At 39.7% G+C, this 17,520-nt stretch overlaps 1 protein-coding gene across 5 annotated transcripts in view; it reads left to right on the forward strand.

The window, feature by feature from the left end:
* Window positions 1-17,520, forward strand: part of ARHGAP28 (Rho GTPase activating protein 28) — a 167,266-nt gene that overhangs the window by 120,744 nt on the left and 29,002 nt on the right. For all 5 annotated transcript variants that reach the window (XM_054017582.1, XM_054017581.1, XM_054017578.1 and 2 more), the window contains 5 exons: window positions 4,563-4,780; window positions 10,635-10,722; window positions 12,164-12,321; window positions 16,157-16,322; window positions 16,436-16,527. In XM_054017582.1, coding sequence (XP_053873557.1) covers window positions 4,563-4,780; window positions 10,635-10,722; window positions 12,164-12,321; window positions 16,157-16,322; window positions 16,436-16,527 — 722 coding nt within the window. The remainder of the gene's footprint in view (window positions 1-4,562; window positions 4,781-10,634; window positions 10,723-12,163; window positions 12,322-16,156; window positions 16,323-16,435; window positions 16,528-17,520) is intronic.

The raw sequence follows: 17,520 nt of genomic DNA on the forward strand, positions 1-17,520 counted from the left end.
ACTGGCTTACCACCACATTCAATGCAATTTAATTGCACTCTTTAGGTACCTGAACCTTTGTGGAGTCTAGGGAATATCTGAGCTGTTACCAATTATCCTCTTTCTCAGAAACATTACAGTACACTGCTGTTAACTGAAACATTCACAACTATATAGATTATTCTGCATGCTCAGGTGTATCGTTTGTCTGATTACATTCATTGGTTTTGGGGGTTTTTTGGTCCCCTCTGCTCTGAATTAAAAATGAAATTGCAGGGTAAAATCCAGTACATTTCTACGCTGCAGTTACCTCTGTGTCTTGAATATTATTGCTTTCAGAAACATATTCAGTGAGGAAGTGCTCATTCCAACTACTGAGCATTTGGAAAATATTTGGTATTGGACCAAAAGTCTTTGGAATACTGAGTTATAATTATAAATCAAATTTAGATGATACCAGTACTACTTACTAATGATCCAAAACACAAGAAAACCAATGTGGAAATTCATTAAAAATAATAAAAATCTTTTGATACATCTTTGAGGAAAATGGGAGAGGAAGAGAACAGATGGTTTGAGGAGGAAGTGAAGGGAAAATCGTGCCCAACGTAAATATTATTAGGGACAAAATAATCCTTCTCTCATGATCATGTGTTTTCAAAAAGATCAGAGAACTTTCATACTATTGACATTAGTAACCAAGGGCAAGAGAATTCATCTTGAGAGATACGGGGTTGAAGTGGGGCAAGCAATGAACACATTAGTGACATCACAGAGGGCTGAGCAGTAGCCTCACCAACGGGTACAGGGAGGCCCCTGGCTGCAGGTTTGTCATCCCATCAACAATAAAGTGTGAGGTATTTAGACATATGGCTGTGTGCCATGGAATCACAGGAGGAACCAAAATGCAGGTTCTTTGCATTTTTGAGAACTGGGGCAACTCTATAGGTTCATTTCAGAGCTGCACCCTGAGCTGAGCAGAGACACTTGGGCAAAGCTGAATTCTTAAAGAGTGGCATGAGAATTTAGGAAAAGTTGAGATGGACATTGTCATGAGCCTTAAGAAGAAACATCTCTTCCCTAATACTCTCTGAAAGAAAAAGGGAGTTGAATATTGAGGATTCTGGCTCCCTATCAGGGTTTCTAGACACTGATTTCTAAATAGAAACCAGAGGATTATACTGTGTGAAAATAACTTTAAAACAAAACCAAAAATGGTTCCTAGTCCTTAACTAAGACCATTTAGCTAAAACATGGTAGAAGCAATTACTGCATAAAATGATTCAATAAAATAGTTTCACTCCTGTTCAATCATCCTTTGGTTTTTGTCATTCCTACTTAGCTCTTGTTTGTAAGTACTACAGCTGGACAAATGATGAGGAAAACTATCCACCAACCTCTTGGTGACATCTAAGCAAAATATCTTTTTGACCATGCTCAGACCACATTTTACTATTTTTAGGGCTGTTGATTAATCGCACTTAACTCACATGATTAATTCAAAATAATAAATTGCGATTTTAAAATTAATCGTGATTAATCGCAGTTTTAATTGCACTATTAATAGAATACCAGTTGAAATTTATTACATATTTTTGATATTTTTCTACATTTTCATAATGTAGATTATTTTTGTTATATAACTGCACTCAAAAACAAAACTGTGTAAAACTTCAGAGCCTACAAGTCCACTCAGTCCTACTTCTTGTTCAGCCAATCGCTAAGACAAACAACTTTGTTTACATTTACAGGAGATAATGCTGCTTGCTTCTTATTTACAATTTCACAGAAAGTGAGAACAGGCATTTACATGGCACTTTTGTAGCTGGCATTGCAAGGTATTTACATGCCAGATATGCTAAACATTCATATGCCCCTTCACGCCTCAGCCACCGTTCCAGAGGACATACTTCCATACTGATGACGCACGTTAAAAAAATAATGCATTAATCAAATTTTGTGACTGAACTCCTTGGGGGAGAATTATATGTCCCCTGCTCTGTTTTACCCACATTCTGCAATATATTTCATGTTATAGCAGTCTTGGATGATGACCCACAGGGCCGCCTTTAGGAACTGCGGGGCCCGATTCGAATACCTGGTGGCAGTCTGGATCTTCGGCGGTGGGGGGTCCTTCACTCACTCCAGGTCTTCCGCGGCACTGAAGGACCCCCTGCCACCGAAATGCCGCCGAAGACCCAGAGCGAGTGAAGGACCCCCCGCCGCCAAAGTGCCGCCGAAGACCTGGACCACCACTGGGTGAGTATAAAAAATTAAAAAGGCGCTTAGGGCGTGGGGCCCTCTTGGGCGTGGGGCCTGATTCCAAGGAATCAGCCTAAAGCCAGCCCTGATGACCCAGCACACTTTCACTGTAGATTTGACAAAACGCAAAGAAGGTACCAATGTGAGATTTCTAAAGATAGCTACAGCACTCGACCCAAGGTTTAAGAATCTGAAGTGCCTTCCAAATTCCGAGCGGAACAAGGTGTGGAGCATGCTTTCAGAAGTCTTAAAAGAGCAACACTCCCATGCGGAAACTACAGAACCCGAACCACCAAAAAAGAAAATCAGCTTTCTGCTGGTGGCATCTGACTCAGATGATGAAAATGAACATGCGTCAGTCCACACTACTTTATATTGTTATGCAGCAGAACCTGTCATCAGCATGGTCGCATGTGCCCTGGAACAGTGGTTGAAGAATGAAGGGACATAAGAATCTTTAGCGCATCTGGCACTTAAATATCTTGTGACGCCGGCAACAACAGTGCCATGAGAACGCCTGTTTTCATTTTCAGGTGACATTGTAAACAAGAAGCGGGCAGCATTATGTCCTGCAAATGTAAACAAACGTGTTTGTCTGAGCGATTGGCTGAACAAGAAGTAGGACTGAGTGGACCTGTAGGCTCTAAAATTTAACACTGTTTTATTTTTAGTGCAGTTTTTTGTACTTAATTCTATATTTGTAAATTCAACTTTCATGATAAAGAGATTGCACTACAGTACTTGTATTAAGTGAATTGAAAAATACTATTTATTTTGTTTTTTTATGGTGCAAATACTTGTAATCAAATATAAATATAAAGTAAGCACTGTACACTTTGTAGTCTGTGTAATTGAAATCAATATATTTTAAAATGTAGCAAACATGCAAAAATATGTAAATAAATGGTATGCTATTATTGTCTAACAGTGGGATTAATCATGCGATTAATCCCGATTAATTTCTTTAATTGTGCGATTAATTGTGATTAATTTTTTAATCCCTTGATAGCCCTATTTTTTTCATTGGCACTGTGAAAGCCAAGCTTGATTTACAAACATTTTCTTGGAAAGAACATTTCAGGTCCAGAGCCAAGATGAATTTAATCATGAAACTGGAACAGGAGAGAATGTAGATGGAGCAGCAATGTACGTAGATGAAAATAGACCCTCAAAAAGAGGAATGAGAACAGCATGAGAATCATCAGCTCCAAACTCAGGCAGGAGGAAAAGGAGCAGTCATTAGTCCTATTTGTGGAAGTAAGCTGTTACACCAGATACGAGGGAGTGGATCAATAAATTGGTCACTCTGCCATACACACACAGCCAGGAGATTAAGTTATGTAGAAGGGTGGTGAAGCACTGGAATGGGTTACCTAGAGAGATGGTGGAATCTCCTTCCTTAGAGGTTTTTAAGATCAGGCTTGACAAAGCCCTGGCTGGGATGATTTAGTTGGGGATTGGTCCTGCTTTGAGCAGGGGGTTGGACTAGATGACCTCCTGAGGTCCCTTCCAACCCTGATATTCTATGTTTCTGGAGGCTTGTGGAAAGGTAAGCAAGTTAAGCAACAAGGTCAATGGCTCTTACATAAACCCCAGCAATTTAATTGTTTCTTTGTGCATCTAACTGCCAAAGTTAAGTAAATTGTCTACAGATTGAGAGACACAATTGTACAGGTTCTGGTACATCAGGAAGGAAAATTAGAGCAAATGTGAAAACGCAAGTGTGCTATTAAGAAAATAATATGTTAAGAAAGAGCTCATTAACTAGTTCTTTTGCTCTGAAAGAGAAAATTAGTCCATTTCCTCTTTGACATATTTATTTGTGTTGCCTGTATATGAATCAAGGGTGTGGCCTCATCTGGAATACCCTGTGCAGTACTGGTCACCACATCTCAAAAGGATATTGTGAAACTAGAGGGGATTACAGCCAGCCTTCCTTTGTCAAATGACAGCATCCATACACAACATATGTGGGACTGAAAGGGGTTTCATTCATCTTCTTTAATGAGGGCTATTGTTTAGTGAATTTTCCAGGCAATTATGGGCAGGCACTATGCTATCTTCTTCACAATACTGTATTAATGCACCTCAGTGGGCTTGAATTACCATTCTTCTGCTGTTCTTCTCCTAAATATCTTCTGTGCAGAGACAGCCAAGCTGGGGATTGTTTTCAAGATTGACAAGTAAATTTTACTTACTTGTGTGGCCCAAGGCAGGTTGGAAATGGAGTCTTCCTGAGGTAAAGGCTGGCACACTAAACCAACTGTGCTACCTCCGACCCACCCAATACAAGGCACGTTAACACTCTCACTCCTTCACAGAGGGGGAACTTGAAGCTGAATGGCTGCAAGATGTGGGCCTATCTACGTTGATTTCGGGGGCTGAAGAAGAGGATGGGCAAGCCCTGCTGTCCACACTGACCCGCACGCAAGCCGCCGCAGTACAAAGAAGGTACAACACCTACACTCAGACTATGAGGAAGAAGAACAAACACACTGTCAGGGATGTGCGAGACATCTTTGGAGTTAATGACTCTTCTGTAAGTGGCAAATACTTGGTAATGGAGGGTTTTGAACTTTATTCTTATTTATATCGCTACAGCATATAAATGCTTCAACCTGGGATCTCATTGTGCTAGGCACTGTAGAAGTAGTAAATGATGGTTCTTGCCCCAAACAGCCCAGTCTGGACCTTTTTGATGTCCTATAAGCAAATGTGCTACCTTTTAAAGGGAACAATAAAACCGGCTCAAATAGCTGGTGCAAAGTTTTGCAACTAACTTATAATGTAATGCTGTGTCCATTGCCAACCTTCATTCTGCAATCCACTATCAAGACTAACATTTACTCCCTCATTTTTTGGATATCAGTGAGTTACTTTTGGCAGCTGTGCAAATTTTTGCTGGCTTCTGAGGACACATGATATTTACTCAGCAATCTTAGCAGTGAAGTAAAATCTGTGTAATGAAGCAATGGGGGCAAGTATGCATAAGCAGTTAAACACCTGCAGGCATCTTTGCAATTGTTTCAATGGGAACCTTATTTCACTAATAAAGCAAATAAAAATCCATCCATGATTCATTTGTTCAGGAATGAACATTTCTTCTTTAGGGTCTCATCCATTTGTCCCTGAGGACAGATATAGAATTACCATTGCTTATCCCCATGCATTGTATTTACATGGATTTAGTTGATCGTATGCCCTAAGTCCACATACTAAAAACTCAAAAGCAGCATGCATGAATTTAAATGAGTAACTCCTGTTGTCCTTAATGCGGATCATAGCTAAACTGCCAAGCCCTGTTTTAAAAATGTATAGTGAAGCTTACTACTTTTCAACAAGATAAGAAACTGCCTTCTTCCATGGAATTATTCAGTCCCTTCTCATTTGTTTATTTTTTCCAGCTACACACTAATAACCTGCAAAAGTCCATTAAACAGACAAAGCACAGCTGCTTCACGTTAAAATAGGAGTTCAAAAGTAAAACATCTGGAGGATTAGCTTAGTGGTCTCAGTCTCCAGTTTAAAATAGCCTCCCTGGAACCACAAGTTCATATACTAGCAAGATTGGCACAGCACCACATCCTCCAAGTACCATGGTTTCCTGTGGGTAGAGTCTCTTGGTTAAGACTTCAAAATCCCAGACTACTTTGCCCAGACGTTAAAGATCTCATGGCACTTTTTGTAAGATTAGGCATTTTCCTTAGGTAAAATATCTATCACCTATCTTAAAGCTCTGGGTCTCTTTTTACCATGAGGTATTGGTATGTTAGTCAACCTATGAAACTTCTTAGATACAATAAGTATGGCAGAATGTGCAGTTCCTGCAGCAAAATGAAGTTTAATTACTCTAATAAAAAGCAGTCACCAGGAAAAAAAATGTACACTAGTTCTCGTTGTTGCACAGAGTGTTGAATCTGATGATCTTTTGGTCTTTTTCTTGTGTCTCATTAATGGACTGGAAGTCCCAGAGCTATGTTAAAGGCATGGTCTTCAAGTTTTCATTTTACAATTACCTTTTTAAAAACGGAGCCCATCTAATTGTTCTGCATTGTGAAAGTCTAATATAAGATTTAAAAAGTAACTGTTATGACAGTCCGAGGATTTCTCATTCTTTCTTCCCATGAAATTGTTCAATTCTACCTGTATTGCTACACACTTACTGTAGTCGCAGCCATATTTCACACATTTATCTCCGCTACTTAAAGAGAATATAGGAGAGAGTTCTAAAGGGCAGCCAGGCAGCAAACACCCATTGAAAGTCCATGTGAGTTGGGCTCTCAATTGCTGTGTGACATTGAAAATCTCCCTCTGTGTGACTAGCTGCTATGGGATTTTGAAAGGCTGTCTTATTTATCACCTCTCCAGTGATTAGGAGAAATGTAGGGAATGAATGTTGGCAGTTTAGTGCACAATGACTGATGTACCTTGGCTTGGCTGAATCGCTGGTACCAGATAAATTATCTTTTCTTCAAGTGTTTGCATACTAGTCTGAAATGCCATGCAGGACTTTTAATCACCTCTGCCGTGGAAAGAGTTAGTCTCTCCACATAATAGTTTGTGTAATCCTCTACATTAAAAGAAGAGGTGCAGTCTTCATCCAGCCCTCTAGGCATCATAAACACTACAGCTGCCCTGAGGAGAGAGATACGGGATGGATAACTATCTTCTACTCTTAGTGATGAGGAAAAGGGTGATTAAACCACAAGGTGAGATTTCTTTTTATGAGGGTGACTCACTTAGCTTTGCCCAGTGGCAAGAGGAGAAGAAGAATACAAATTGTTAGCATTTGGGCTGCATAAATAGCTATAATTTTCTATTTTTAATTTACTTTGCTGTCAGCAAGCAGGGACAACAGGGGGAGGAAAGCGTCCTAGGCAAATGGACAGGTTTAGTGAAGTTTTCCACCCTGCATAGAGAAGGAAAAAACTGGGTTTCTAGACTCATTTGAAACCTATTGCCTCAGTTGCTTGCATAATGAATTGTAGCTCTTAACGTCAGGGTTATCCAACCAAAAACAGGCATAAGTCCAGATTGTGAATGATCCCTGGGCAGGTGCACAAGGAGGGGAATATGGCACAAGGAGTCCTTGTATCCTGGCTTAGAGGCTAGCCATGGTTATAGATCCTTCACTCTGGTGAGCACAGGACTGCTCCCAAAAAGAGCATAAACCACCCCAAAGTTAGTGGCAAGAAAGTGTGACCCTGTTCTGCCCTGTTCACGGCCCTGTTCTGCCTCTGTTCCAGCTGGAAGAGCTAACCTGACTTAGAAATGGGAAACATGCTACATCCTTCTAGAGCAAGGTGCAATGGGGGTGCCATCCAGGAACTCCCCCCTAGAAGCAATCTCACCCTCCCCTGGATGAGGCAACTCTGTCCCACCTCTAAAACAGGGCTATGGCACATCAGTCACTGTGGCCGGATTTTCATGGGTGTTGAACGCCCACAGCGTCCATTAAGGTCTCTAGGAGCTGCAAGTGCTCAACAGATCTGAAAATCAGGCAGTTTGGTGCCTGGTGTAACCTATCAGTAAAGTCCAAAAGTGGGGAACAAGTTAAGCTCCAGACTAATGAAGGACCTGACCCTGCACACTTTGATAAGTAAAACTCCTCTTGATTTTCAGAGGAGTGTTGCTCAGAGTAGTGCATGAAGGATCAGGATCTAATTAAAATAGTAAATAGTAAACTAGAGGCATTTGCATTTTAATTTACTAATTAAATAGTAAACTAGAGGCATTTGCATGAAAAGGCATTTGCACTTACCATGCCTGAAAATATGAATCTCTCAAAAAGCAAAGGCAGCTAGCAGCATGAACAGAACTTTAACACGAACATCTCTTTAGTGTTTATGTTTCTTGGCTGCAGTGCTGACATTAAAATTTTGCCTTTGTGATGCTCTGATGATTTGTTTTTACATCTTCTATGTAGTGGAACGCTTTTAAAGGAAATGAGCATTTCCATCTCCACCTTTTTCTTGCTAGTCAGATTTCCTCTTCCTGTGCACATAGTGCAAGTAAACACTGGAGGCATTTTTAGCATCAGTAATGACTTGATGAACAACTAACTGTAGGCCAGAATCAGGATACCTAAACTGAACCAAATTCTGCCTTTATTGGAACCACATCCAAGTCAATGGTATTGCACACATGTAACGGGGGGCAGAATTTGGCCCACTAGGTTTAGCACATTTATTGGAAAATGAGCTTTCTAATCTTTTGTTTTTAAGGGACACTATCTATATATCATAATCATGCACTAACAAAAATGGAGGAGATTCTCTGTCCCAATCTGCTCCCTTTTTGTTGCTCGGGTGGTATAACAAGCAGAAACCTCCTATAAATCCCCTGTTGGGGATACCCCTATCATGAGTGTCCCCGGCTCACATAGGGCCTTCGGAGTTGACTCCTACATGCCGCTCCCTTTACTGGTGGGGAGGCAAGAGGCTGGAATGTGATGCCTTTTAGTTATTCCCAGCATTGTTAATAGGGGAATATACTCAATGGACTCATATTAGAGCATCCTGCAAGCTGCTCTAAACTACACTGGAGTTGAGGCAGAGAGTATTTGATTGGGTCTATAACAATCTCCCTTTCCTAAATCATATGCCCAGCAGAAACAGGATGCAACAGAGAGAGTGCCCTGTTAGTTTTCCATGTGTTATTTATAATGCCTTATATTATCAAGGCTGGAAGGATTTTACAAATCTAATTCATGTTCACCATTTCTCTTATTTGCCTACTTTTTGCACTTCACACAGCTCAGGCAGCTTGTCATAAAACATTTCTTTTAATGCTGGGCTTTTAGAAATCATAAAATCATGCTACCATATTTCATTTCTTTTATTACACAGCCCTTGCTTTTTAATGGATTATAGTTCAAAGGAAACCTTGTGACTCAAATCCTGTTTGCTATAAGGTGGGTAGCCTATTAAATGGACTCTCTCAGGAGAGATTTTATTCATCTTACATTTAACTTTGTTATCCAAATAACTCAAAGGATAAGATTGTATAAAACAACTGCAACATTATTTCAGTGTTCAAATTGGAAGGTCTGCCGTCCTTTTAAATATCTGCCATTTTATATCCGTTTGAGTACTGCTCCCAAGTGCATTAACTACAAACTGGGAAGACAGTGTTTTCTGCCTCTGGGGAAGGCATCACCTCATATTGCTAAATGGTTTATTCAGCTGTTTAAAGAGCAGCTTTGATGGGTTCAGCAGAGTTCTCATCAGCACCACTCCCCTGGAAAGACGGCTGTGATGCTGAACCTCAAGGGACAGGGGAGCATGTAAAAGCAAGGGTGTGAGAGAAATAACACAATTCTCCGGGATGCCAGCAGGATGTAGAGAACAGAACAGGTTTTAAAACAAAGATTTTAGCCAATGAAGCTGATTTCACCAAGTAGCCTTCTAATTGTTTTTAATATTTCTACCCTTTCTTCATCCCTGAACATGTCTTCCTGTTCCAAATTCTCCTCAGAGAATCATAGAATCGTAAGACTCAAAGGGACCTCGAGAGGTCATCTAGTCTAGTGCCCTGCACTCGTGGCAGGACTAAGTATTACCTCATGATCTATTCCAAAGCTGCTAATCACAAGGGCAAATTCAGCACATAAAAATGTCACACCAAGTGAAAGTTACCCTTTGATTTTCAGCCGCTGATTTTGTCTCTCTCCCTCCCGCTCACCCCACTCTCTCTCTCTCTCTCTCACACACACACAGCATTTTTACACAGTGCAAAACAATTTTCTGGGCAAAACCAAACAAAACTAAGCAATAGGAAAGAGATTTAAAAAAAAAATTGTTTGCCGCTCTCTGATAAAGAACCTGTGTTATTCTTGTAACCCCAGTTTCCACACAGTGTAGCCTATGGGAGGAAAATGTTGAAGTGCATTTCCAGCTGGTTTTGGCCAGCCATTTATTTACTTGTTAAATTTCCAATCCTGCAGGGTACTGAGTGCCTTCAATTCCTGCAGCCCCTCAGTGGGAGTTGAGAGTGTTCAGCACTTTTCAGGAGGTGCACAGCACCTGGCAGAATGTGACCACGGTGATTAAAAGCAAGATGAATTACACATTGATACAAACCTTTAACTTGCTGCAGTTATCTGAAGCAATTTCATTAGTTAATTTCAGTCATTACATATGGGAGAACTCATTAGCTGTGTAAAGCTGTGGCAATAGTCACTGACCTCGACGTGATCCACATCTGCTGCCTGAAGAAGATTACTTGCACAGGCTGGGTAATGAAAATCTCTCTCTGGCAAATCAGAATGGATTGTTTGAAGTTAGTGACAAAAACATAAGCTGGGATTGATACACTGTTGATTGAGATGTAGAAGTGTCTGTCCACATGCCTTTAATTTCATTGCAGTCTGATCATTTTTCCTTGCCTATCAGCCCACGTTTGAGACAATGCCAGTGTCACCAGTTCCTTCGAATGGTATCCAGCTTCCGGGACAGAAGCCAGTTTGGAAATCAGTGAGTTGTGAGTATGCCAACCTGTAACCAATATTAATTTGATCATAGCAATGAAAGATAGAAAGTACCTTTTGGGATCATTTGGATAATTCACTATTTTAGGTGCTGGGACACACTACATGCTTTTCTTTAAGATTATTACTATTATTAATAAACATTTATATTGTGGTAGTGCTCAAAGTCCCCATTTTGAATTGGGGCCCTGTTGTGCTGGATGCTTTACAAACATAGAGCAGGGCCTGTAGTCTCTAATCTGTGGCCCAGTCTGCACTGCAATTCGAAATATGTAAATGGATTCCTGAGACCTACAGCCATACTAGTATTTGTAAAGTGTTTCATAACATAGTTAGCTTTGTCTATCTTATAATTTGAAAGAGCGATAGCACCTGTATGGGAAGAATGATGTTTGAACTTCCAGTACTACCAACCCCAAGTGTTCAAAAGTCACGAGTCAGGTCCCCAAAAACCATACATTTGGCTTAAAATCCTAAGATTTAAATAATGATAATACATTTGGGGCTCACTTTATTTATCTTATTTCTAAGCCTTTAGGGTGCACTTGGGTCATGTTTCTAAGCTTCCTCTGCAACCTTGAGGGCTAAAACTTACTTTTTATTTTAATGAAAGCTGAGATTCTTACCTAGTTACACAAAATCCAGGAGCTGGGACTTTAAGTATCATGAGACTCATAATAAAATCTTGAAAGTTGGCAACACTAGAACTCATTCAGGCTAATACACTGTGAAGTCTATGGAGACAGGGCATTTCTATAGTAGAAATTTCCCTCCTATGCCTACTAATTCTAGTGGGCAACTAATTTCTGGAGCAGAGCATTAGATCATCTTGTCTTTTGGTTCCTAGATTCTATTAAAAATTCCACTAGGGCTGGCATGGCTTTGCAAACCAGATGGTAGCATGCTGAGCCCCGTCTGCACAGGGTGTGCCTATACTATGTTTTTTATGCACCAAGAGCAGCAGTGATGGGAAATTGTAAGAAAAAAAAACTGTGTAAACAACAGTGACCAGAGAAACACTGTTAGCAGCACTTTTCTATCAATAACTTTAAAAAGAAAAAAAGATTGTTCACTGGGGACAAATGCAGAAATAGTTTCCCTAGCCAGGATAGACAAGATCATTATGCACAAATGTGATGATGAGGATGATTCTTCTACTGACAAACCAGAAAATTACAGCTTAATCACCTTCTGCACAAATATCAAGAGCAAAAAATCTAAAATAAAAATAGGGCTTTGATTTCAGAAAGTACAAGGGCTTATTTCTTCCAGACAAAACAGGAATATGCATTATTGTTATGCTGAAATTCCTCTGTGAAACTCTTCCCTTAACACTTTCACAAGCTTTTTGTTTGTTTTTACCATTTTTTTAATGTCTCTGCACCGAACACCAACAAACCTTCAGTATTCATATATAGTCTCCCTTGTTTCCAGCTAATAGCTGTCTAGACTGTGGACTAGATAAAGACAGCCCATCAGTAACAGAAGAGCTATCCTATGAGGTTTCTTTCTCAGAATCCATCACAGTGGTCCCAAAAAACAGAGAACGGCAGAACAACCAGAGATTCAAAAAGGATGATTCTGCTTTGCCTGTAAGTTTAAACCCCTCGTGTTGACACAATAGTTCTTCTTTACCCCATTCATTTCCTGCTTCATTTCCCTCACCACAGTGAAATCTCTTAAGATACATTGGATTTCCTTCAATATATGTGTGTTAATACTTTATATATTTGTAAAGGCTTCCTGCTGTGCTTGTCTGTCGCCCATCACATAGCATTCCCAATGAGGCACCAAAGCCGAAGCGTGTGCTTAGTCATGGACACATTTTCTACCCAACGCAATTTAGTGTACATACCCCAGTACTTGAAAATTATATTGCATTGTGTCACCCACAAACTTTTCACATAAAAACAAAGATCAGTTACTGGCACTGAGAGTGGCAATCCATCTTTATTACTTGAACTACTCTCTTCATCTTATCCACACCCAGATTCTCTACCTTTCTTGACATGGGTTTTAAATTTCTGTGTCTGAGTTCTGTTAGACTCAGACATGGGAGGAAGAGTGAACCTTGGTTCTGTTCACTAGTATCTCAGATTGTCTCAGATTAGTATTTGACGCAGGTACAGCATAGGAGATACCAGATCAGTAGCCAGGGACAGAAGATTATTGTCCAACCAGGTATGCAAGGTGTAGTCTACCAGTTGGATGGCATTCTCCCTCCGAGCCAGCTGGCAATTTACTGATTCCATCAGCCTCTAAGGGTGGACCATTAAAACGGATCCATCATCTTGAGAGGAAATGTGTGCCCTGGCCCCCAAACTTGAGGGTTTCATGATCAGTCTGTGACAAGGATGTAATCACAACCACCATCCAATAAAAGCCGAAACACTGGCTCCAGACTTTAGCCAGAGGTATGAGTCAAGCCATTAACTATGTGGGACAGTCCCACAAATGTCACATTGGCCATGAGATCCTAAATTGATCCAGAATAGTTGTCATCTGCATGGATGCTGAATTCATCAAGAACAATCAGGTTGTGCGTGTCCAACAGCACCAATGGAGAAGACCTCAAGAACCTCAAATGTTCATGTTGCAGTAGGGTGATAAGTCTCAAGTAGATTACATTTGGCATGGAGTACAGTCTGATTGCTCTGTGGTGATAATAATTTGATCACCTTTTCGGAATCAGGCGGTCTCCCTAGTTACCATGGTCCTGGCATACTGAACTTTCCTCCTTGGTCCTGTTACTAGAAAACCTCTAACCTTCCCCTAACCCTCACCATGAGATTCCATCCTCAATTTTAGAGATGTTACCTATCCCTCACACTCTTCCAACCATAAGTATGAACCTCCTAACTGGCATGGCACAGCAATCTGGGGCACGTAGCATACAGAAGGCAGCCTTATACTGATGGGTAAGCAACTGAATAGTTTCAGAGAAGTTCACAGATGTGTTTCAAGTGGACAATTTTGCATGTAAAACTGTGAGTTTTGTGGATAGCGTGTAGTGTCTGTGCACCCACATACATAGAACTAAGCAGCTCTGGGAGAAATTTTGCCTCCTTAAATACAGTCTCTTCCAATGCTCCCCCAGGGATGATAAACCTCCACACCACCCGTACACAGGACTATGTTCAAACTGCACAATCTAGCCCACTGGGAACATGATAAATGGAATGTAATCCTAGATGTTGGAGAAGTAAAAACCTATTAGCACATCGAGTCCATCCAAATACAGTACATAGTCCCCCACACAGAAGATGTGTCAGATCGTAAACTGATGCAACATAGGATTTGGCACCAAATGCCAGGAATATAATTTCTAAAAACCACAGAGATTAAGTACATTCAAAGTTTATCACAATATATTGTGCCAACTTTAATACTGTATAGTTCTCTAACTCCGTGGTTTGCTGTGCTCTATGCCATAGATTCCCAGTGCTGTTCTTACAAAGAGAGACAGCCCCAAACCTCATGTTAAGACTACATCACATCAAAACACCTCTAGGAGACAACAACCCACCATTGAAAATCACTGTAGTAATTTTTTTTTAAATACTTAGTCCTTCCATTGGCAAATGAGGCCTGCAAAGAGGCCTTCTCATTCCCTATTCCTCTCTTATGTCCCTTTATATATATATATATATATTAAATTATTACCTGTGTGTGTGTGTGTGTGTGTGTGTGTGTGTGTGTATTACACCGGTAATAATTTTTTCACATTTTCAGAGTGATTTAATATGCTCTGTTTGAGTTTTTTTTTCACCTGATGAAACACTGCAAATAATGAGATTGCCTTTTGTTTCACACTTTACATACATCAGCAGTTTTTCTTTGCTTCAATGGTTTGTCATTGCAAAGACTCTTATCATATGTTCCTTGAATGAAATAACAGAATTTTTAGATTTTTGGGGTCATTTTCTATACTACCCAATCTTCCCTATTTGGCCAGAAGATGATGGTATCTTGCAGTGCTTCCTATTTCCCCCTGTTTAGAATCATCTCCTGCTTTAAAGAATACTGGGAATGAAGTGTTGGAGATCCTGGCCTCTGGAACTCATGTCCTCTGTGGTCAGTCAGAGCTTTGTCCTCTGTTGCTTTTAGAGCACAATGCAAGATGTATCATTTTTGTTTGCCTTTTCCTTGACTATTGTTTTTCTGTTTGATGGCTTTTATTGAGAGATGAGTTAAAACCAGGGCATTGAACCTGAATGCATTTTAATTAAAAGGGAGGGAGGGATTCACATCCCTAGAAGGTTTTAGCTCCAAGTTGGATCCCCAAAAGTAGAGATGACGTGTAGCACTATTTATTTAGTAAATGCTTGTGACTGGTTTGAATTACATAATGATGCCAAGGTTCCACAGAGCTATGCACAGCACAAGTTTTTTATAATACTAATGATGATAATGACATCAAAACATATGAAAAGAGCTCTTTTTCACTTTTTTTACAGTTTTACAGCAGGAAACATCACATATCCTAATGCAGCAATATTGCTATTTTCATGTCCCAGAAGTTGCAAAGTAGCATTCAATTCATGTAAATGATCCATGGATTCTACTTTCATAAATGTTCCTTGGCCTTTTAACATTTATGTTTCATATTACTCACCCTAAAGCAGTCCTGTATAATAAGTCAAAGTCAGTGCCTGTGTAACACCAGCAGACCCCAGTCATCGTTGGCCAGGATCAAACTTGAGACCTCTGGAGCTTAATGCATAAGCCACTTCTGCGTGAGCTAAAAGACATCTCTTTTAGCCAAGGCTGTAACAAGCGTTAGCTGGCCTAGGTGCCACTAGAGGGGGATAGAGTGCCACAACAAGCAGGCATGAGTTACATCTAGATGGGATTAGGATTTAAGTGTTCTGTCTTCTGAGTAATGAGCTCAGATCATTAGGCCACGCTTCCTTCAAAGTGCAAATAACATATAGAACTACTTCCTCCATCACTGCTATGCAGCCATTTCTGTGATGAAATGTGGCATCAAGCAATATTACGGAAGAATTTAAGGGGAGAGAGGTGAATTATTAAATCCTGTTGGAACTAGAGAGGAAAGTTGAGTTAGGATGTAGTGTAGCTGAATTGTTGAAAATTGGAATATGTCCAGGACATCAGTGTTAAGATCGATCCCTGCTTTTGTGAAAATTGCCAAGAAATCTATAATTGAGCACAAAGGATCAGGGGCTCAGTTGCACATTTCAAATTAAAGTAGTCATCAGCACAATGGCCCGAGAACATACAGGACCATGGGTTCAGCTCTGAGTTAGCCCACCCATGAAATCACCACCACATGACTTCTTGCAGCACCAAGGCACATCTTTTATATATATTAAAAAAAAAAAAACCTTCACGAAGAGTAATTTTAAAAACTAAACATTTCTCAAGCATGTAAAATAAAACCCTATTTACATATACTTCTTGTAGAAATTTATTGTTCGAAAAAGCCAATTTGGCCTGACAGAGGTTGGAGACCTATCTCTTGAAGACATGAAGAAAATTCGCAATCTCTCTCTGATTGAACTAGCAGCCTTCTATGATGCTTTGGGAATAGAACTCAAGAGGAACCGAACAGAAAGACTCAAAGGACGAGGTAAATGTACAGTGGTAGCTGCCTGACGGGCGGCTTGTGATTTGTAGTGCTTAGTAAGAAGATGCTTATTAGGCTTCACTTTCTCTCTTTCTTTTTACATCTTTTTCAAAAAGAAAATGGCCTTTTTGGAGTCCCTCTCTCAACACTGTTGGAAAACGATCAAAAGAAGGTTCCTGGAATAAAAGTTCCTCTCATCTTTCAAAAAGTGAGTAGAACAAAATCATTTGTGGTTTGAATTTTCCTCATGAGCATTGACATTCAGAGCAGACATCCGATAAAAGAAGACAGACTTTAATGGCTTCAAGGTGTTTGCAATTTACTTCTGTCCATAGGTTGTGATTTAAACATCGCATGAGACTTAGATCAAAAACACTGTTCTTGAATATCATGTGCATGCTGGGAGTTTTTTCCAATCTGGGGAGTATATTTATAAAATATTGCACAGGAAATGTACAGAACCAACTGGATAGGATTCTGCTCCACTTTTCATTTGACATATAGATCAATGGCATGTATTTGAAGGGGGAGCATTTATAATTTCACATTATTTCAAATTGCAGACATGTTGACTTATCTGAGATTATCTGAAGTGAACTGGTGTGATCTGAATGGGGTGCATAGAGCCAAGAAGCTGGTCATTCAACTGAATTAATGTGAAGCTACAGTGACATCCAGTGTATGGCTCAGTTAGACACATACCTGCATGTACACACGCATACACACACAGATTTATATGGACATACAGTTTTAAGACTGAAGTCACATTTAACTGTAAATACCTCCTGAAAGAAAACAAAGCGCTAGCATCAATTAATTTAGATAGAGTTAATTGGGCACATTTGCTATTAATCTCTGCACTGCCAGCAACCAACTTCACTTCATTCCTTTATAATTTCACTTTGGGAAGTTATAGAGCTATTGATTTTTTTGTTACATTGGCTGCCAAATAATAATAATAATAATAATGATTCAGGGCCAAACATTTGACCCTAAATGAAATGTTTCATTTAAGTTCTGAGGATTTTTACCTTTATTCAAAAATAAAATTAAAGTAAAATTCAAAACAAAAAGTCATTTTGAATCCAAAACCCAAAATGTTTCATTTTGATTATGACAAAATGTGGGTTTTTTCAGATTTTTTTTAACCAAAACAATTTTTGGCAAATCTGACATAAATTCAAGACATATTTTCATCAAT

The sequence above is a fragment of the Malaclemys terrapin genome, chromosome 2 (assembly GCF_027887155.1).
Source record: "Malaclemys terrapin pileata isolate rMalTer1 chromosome 2, rMalTer1.hap1, whole genome shotgun sequence".
NCBI classification, from domain to species: Eukaryota; Metazoa; Chordata; order Testudines; family Emydidae; genus Malaclemys; species Malaclemys terrapin.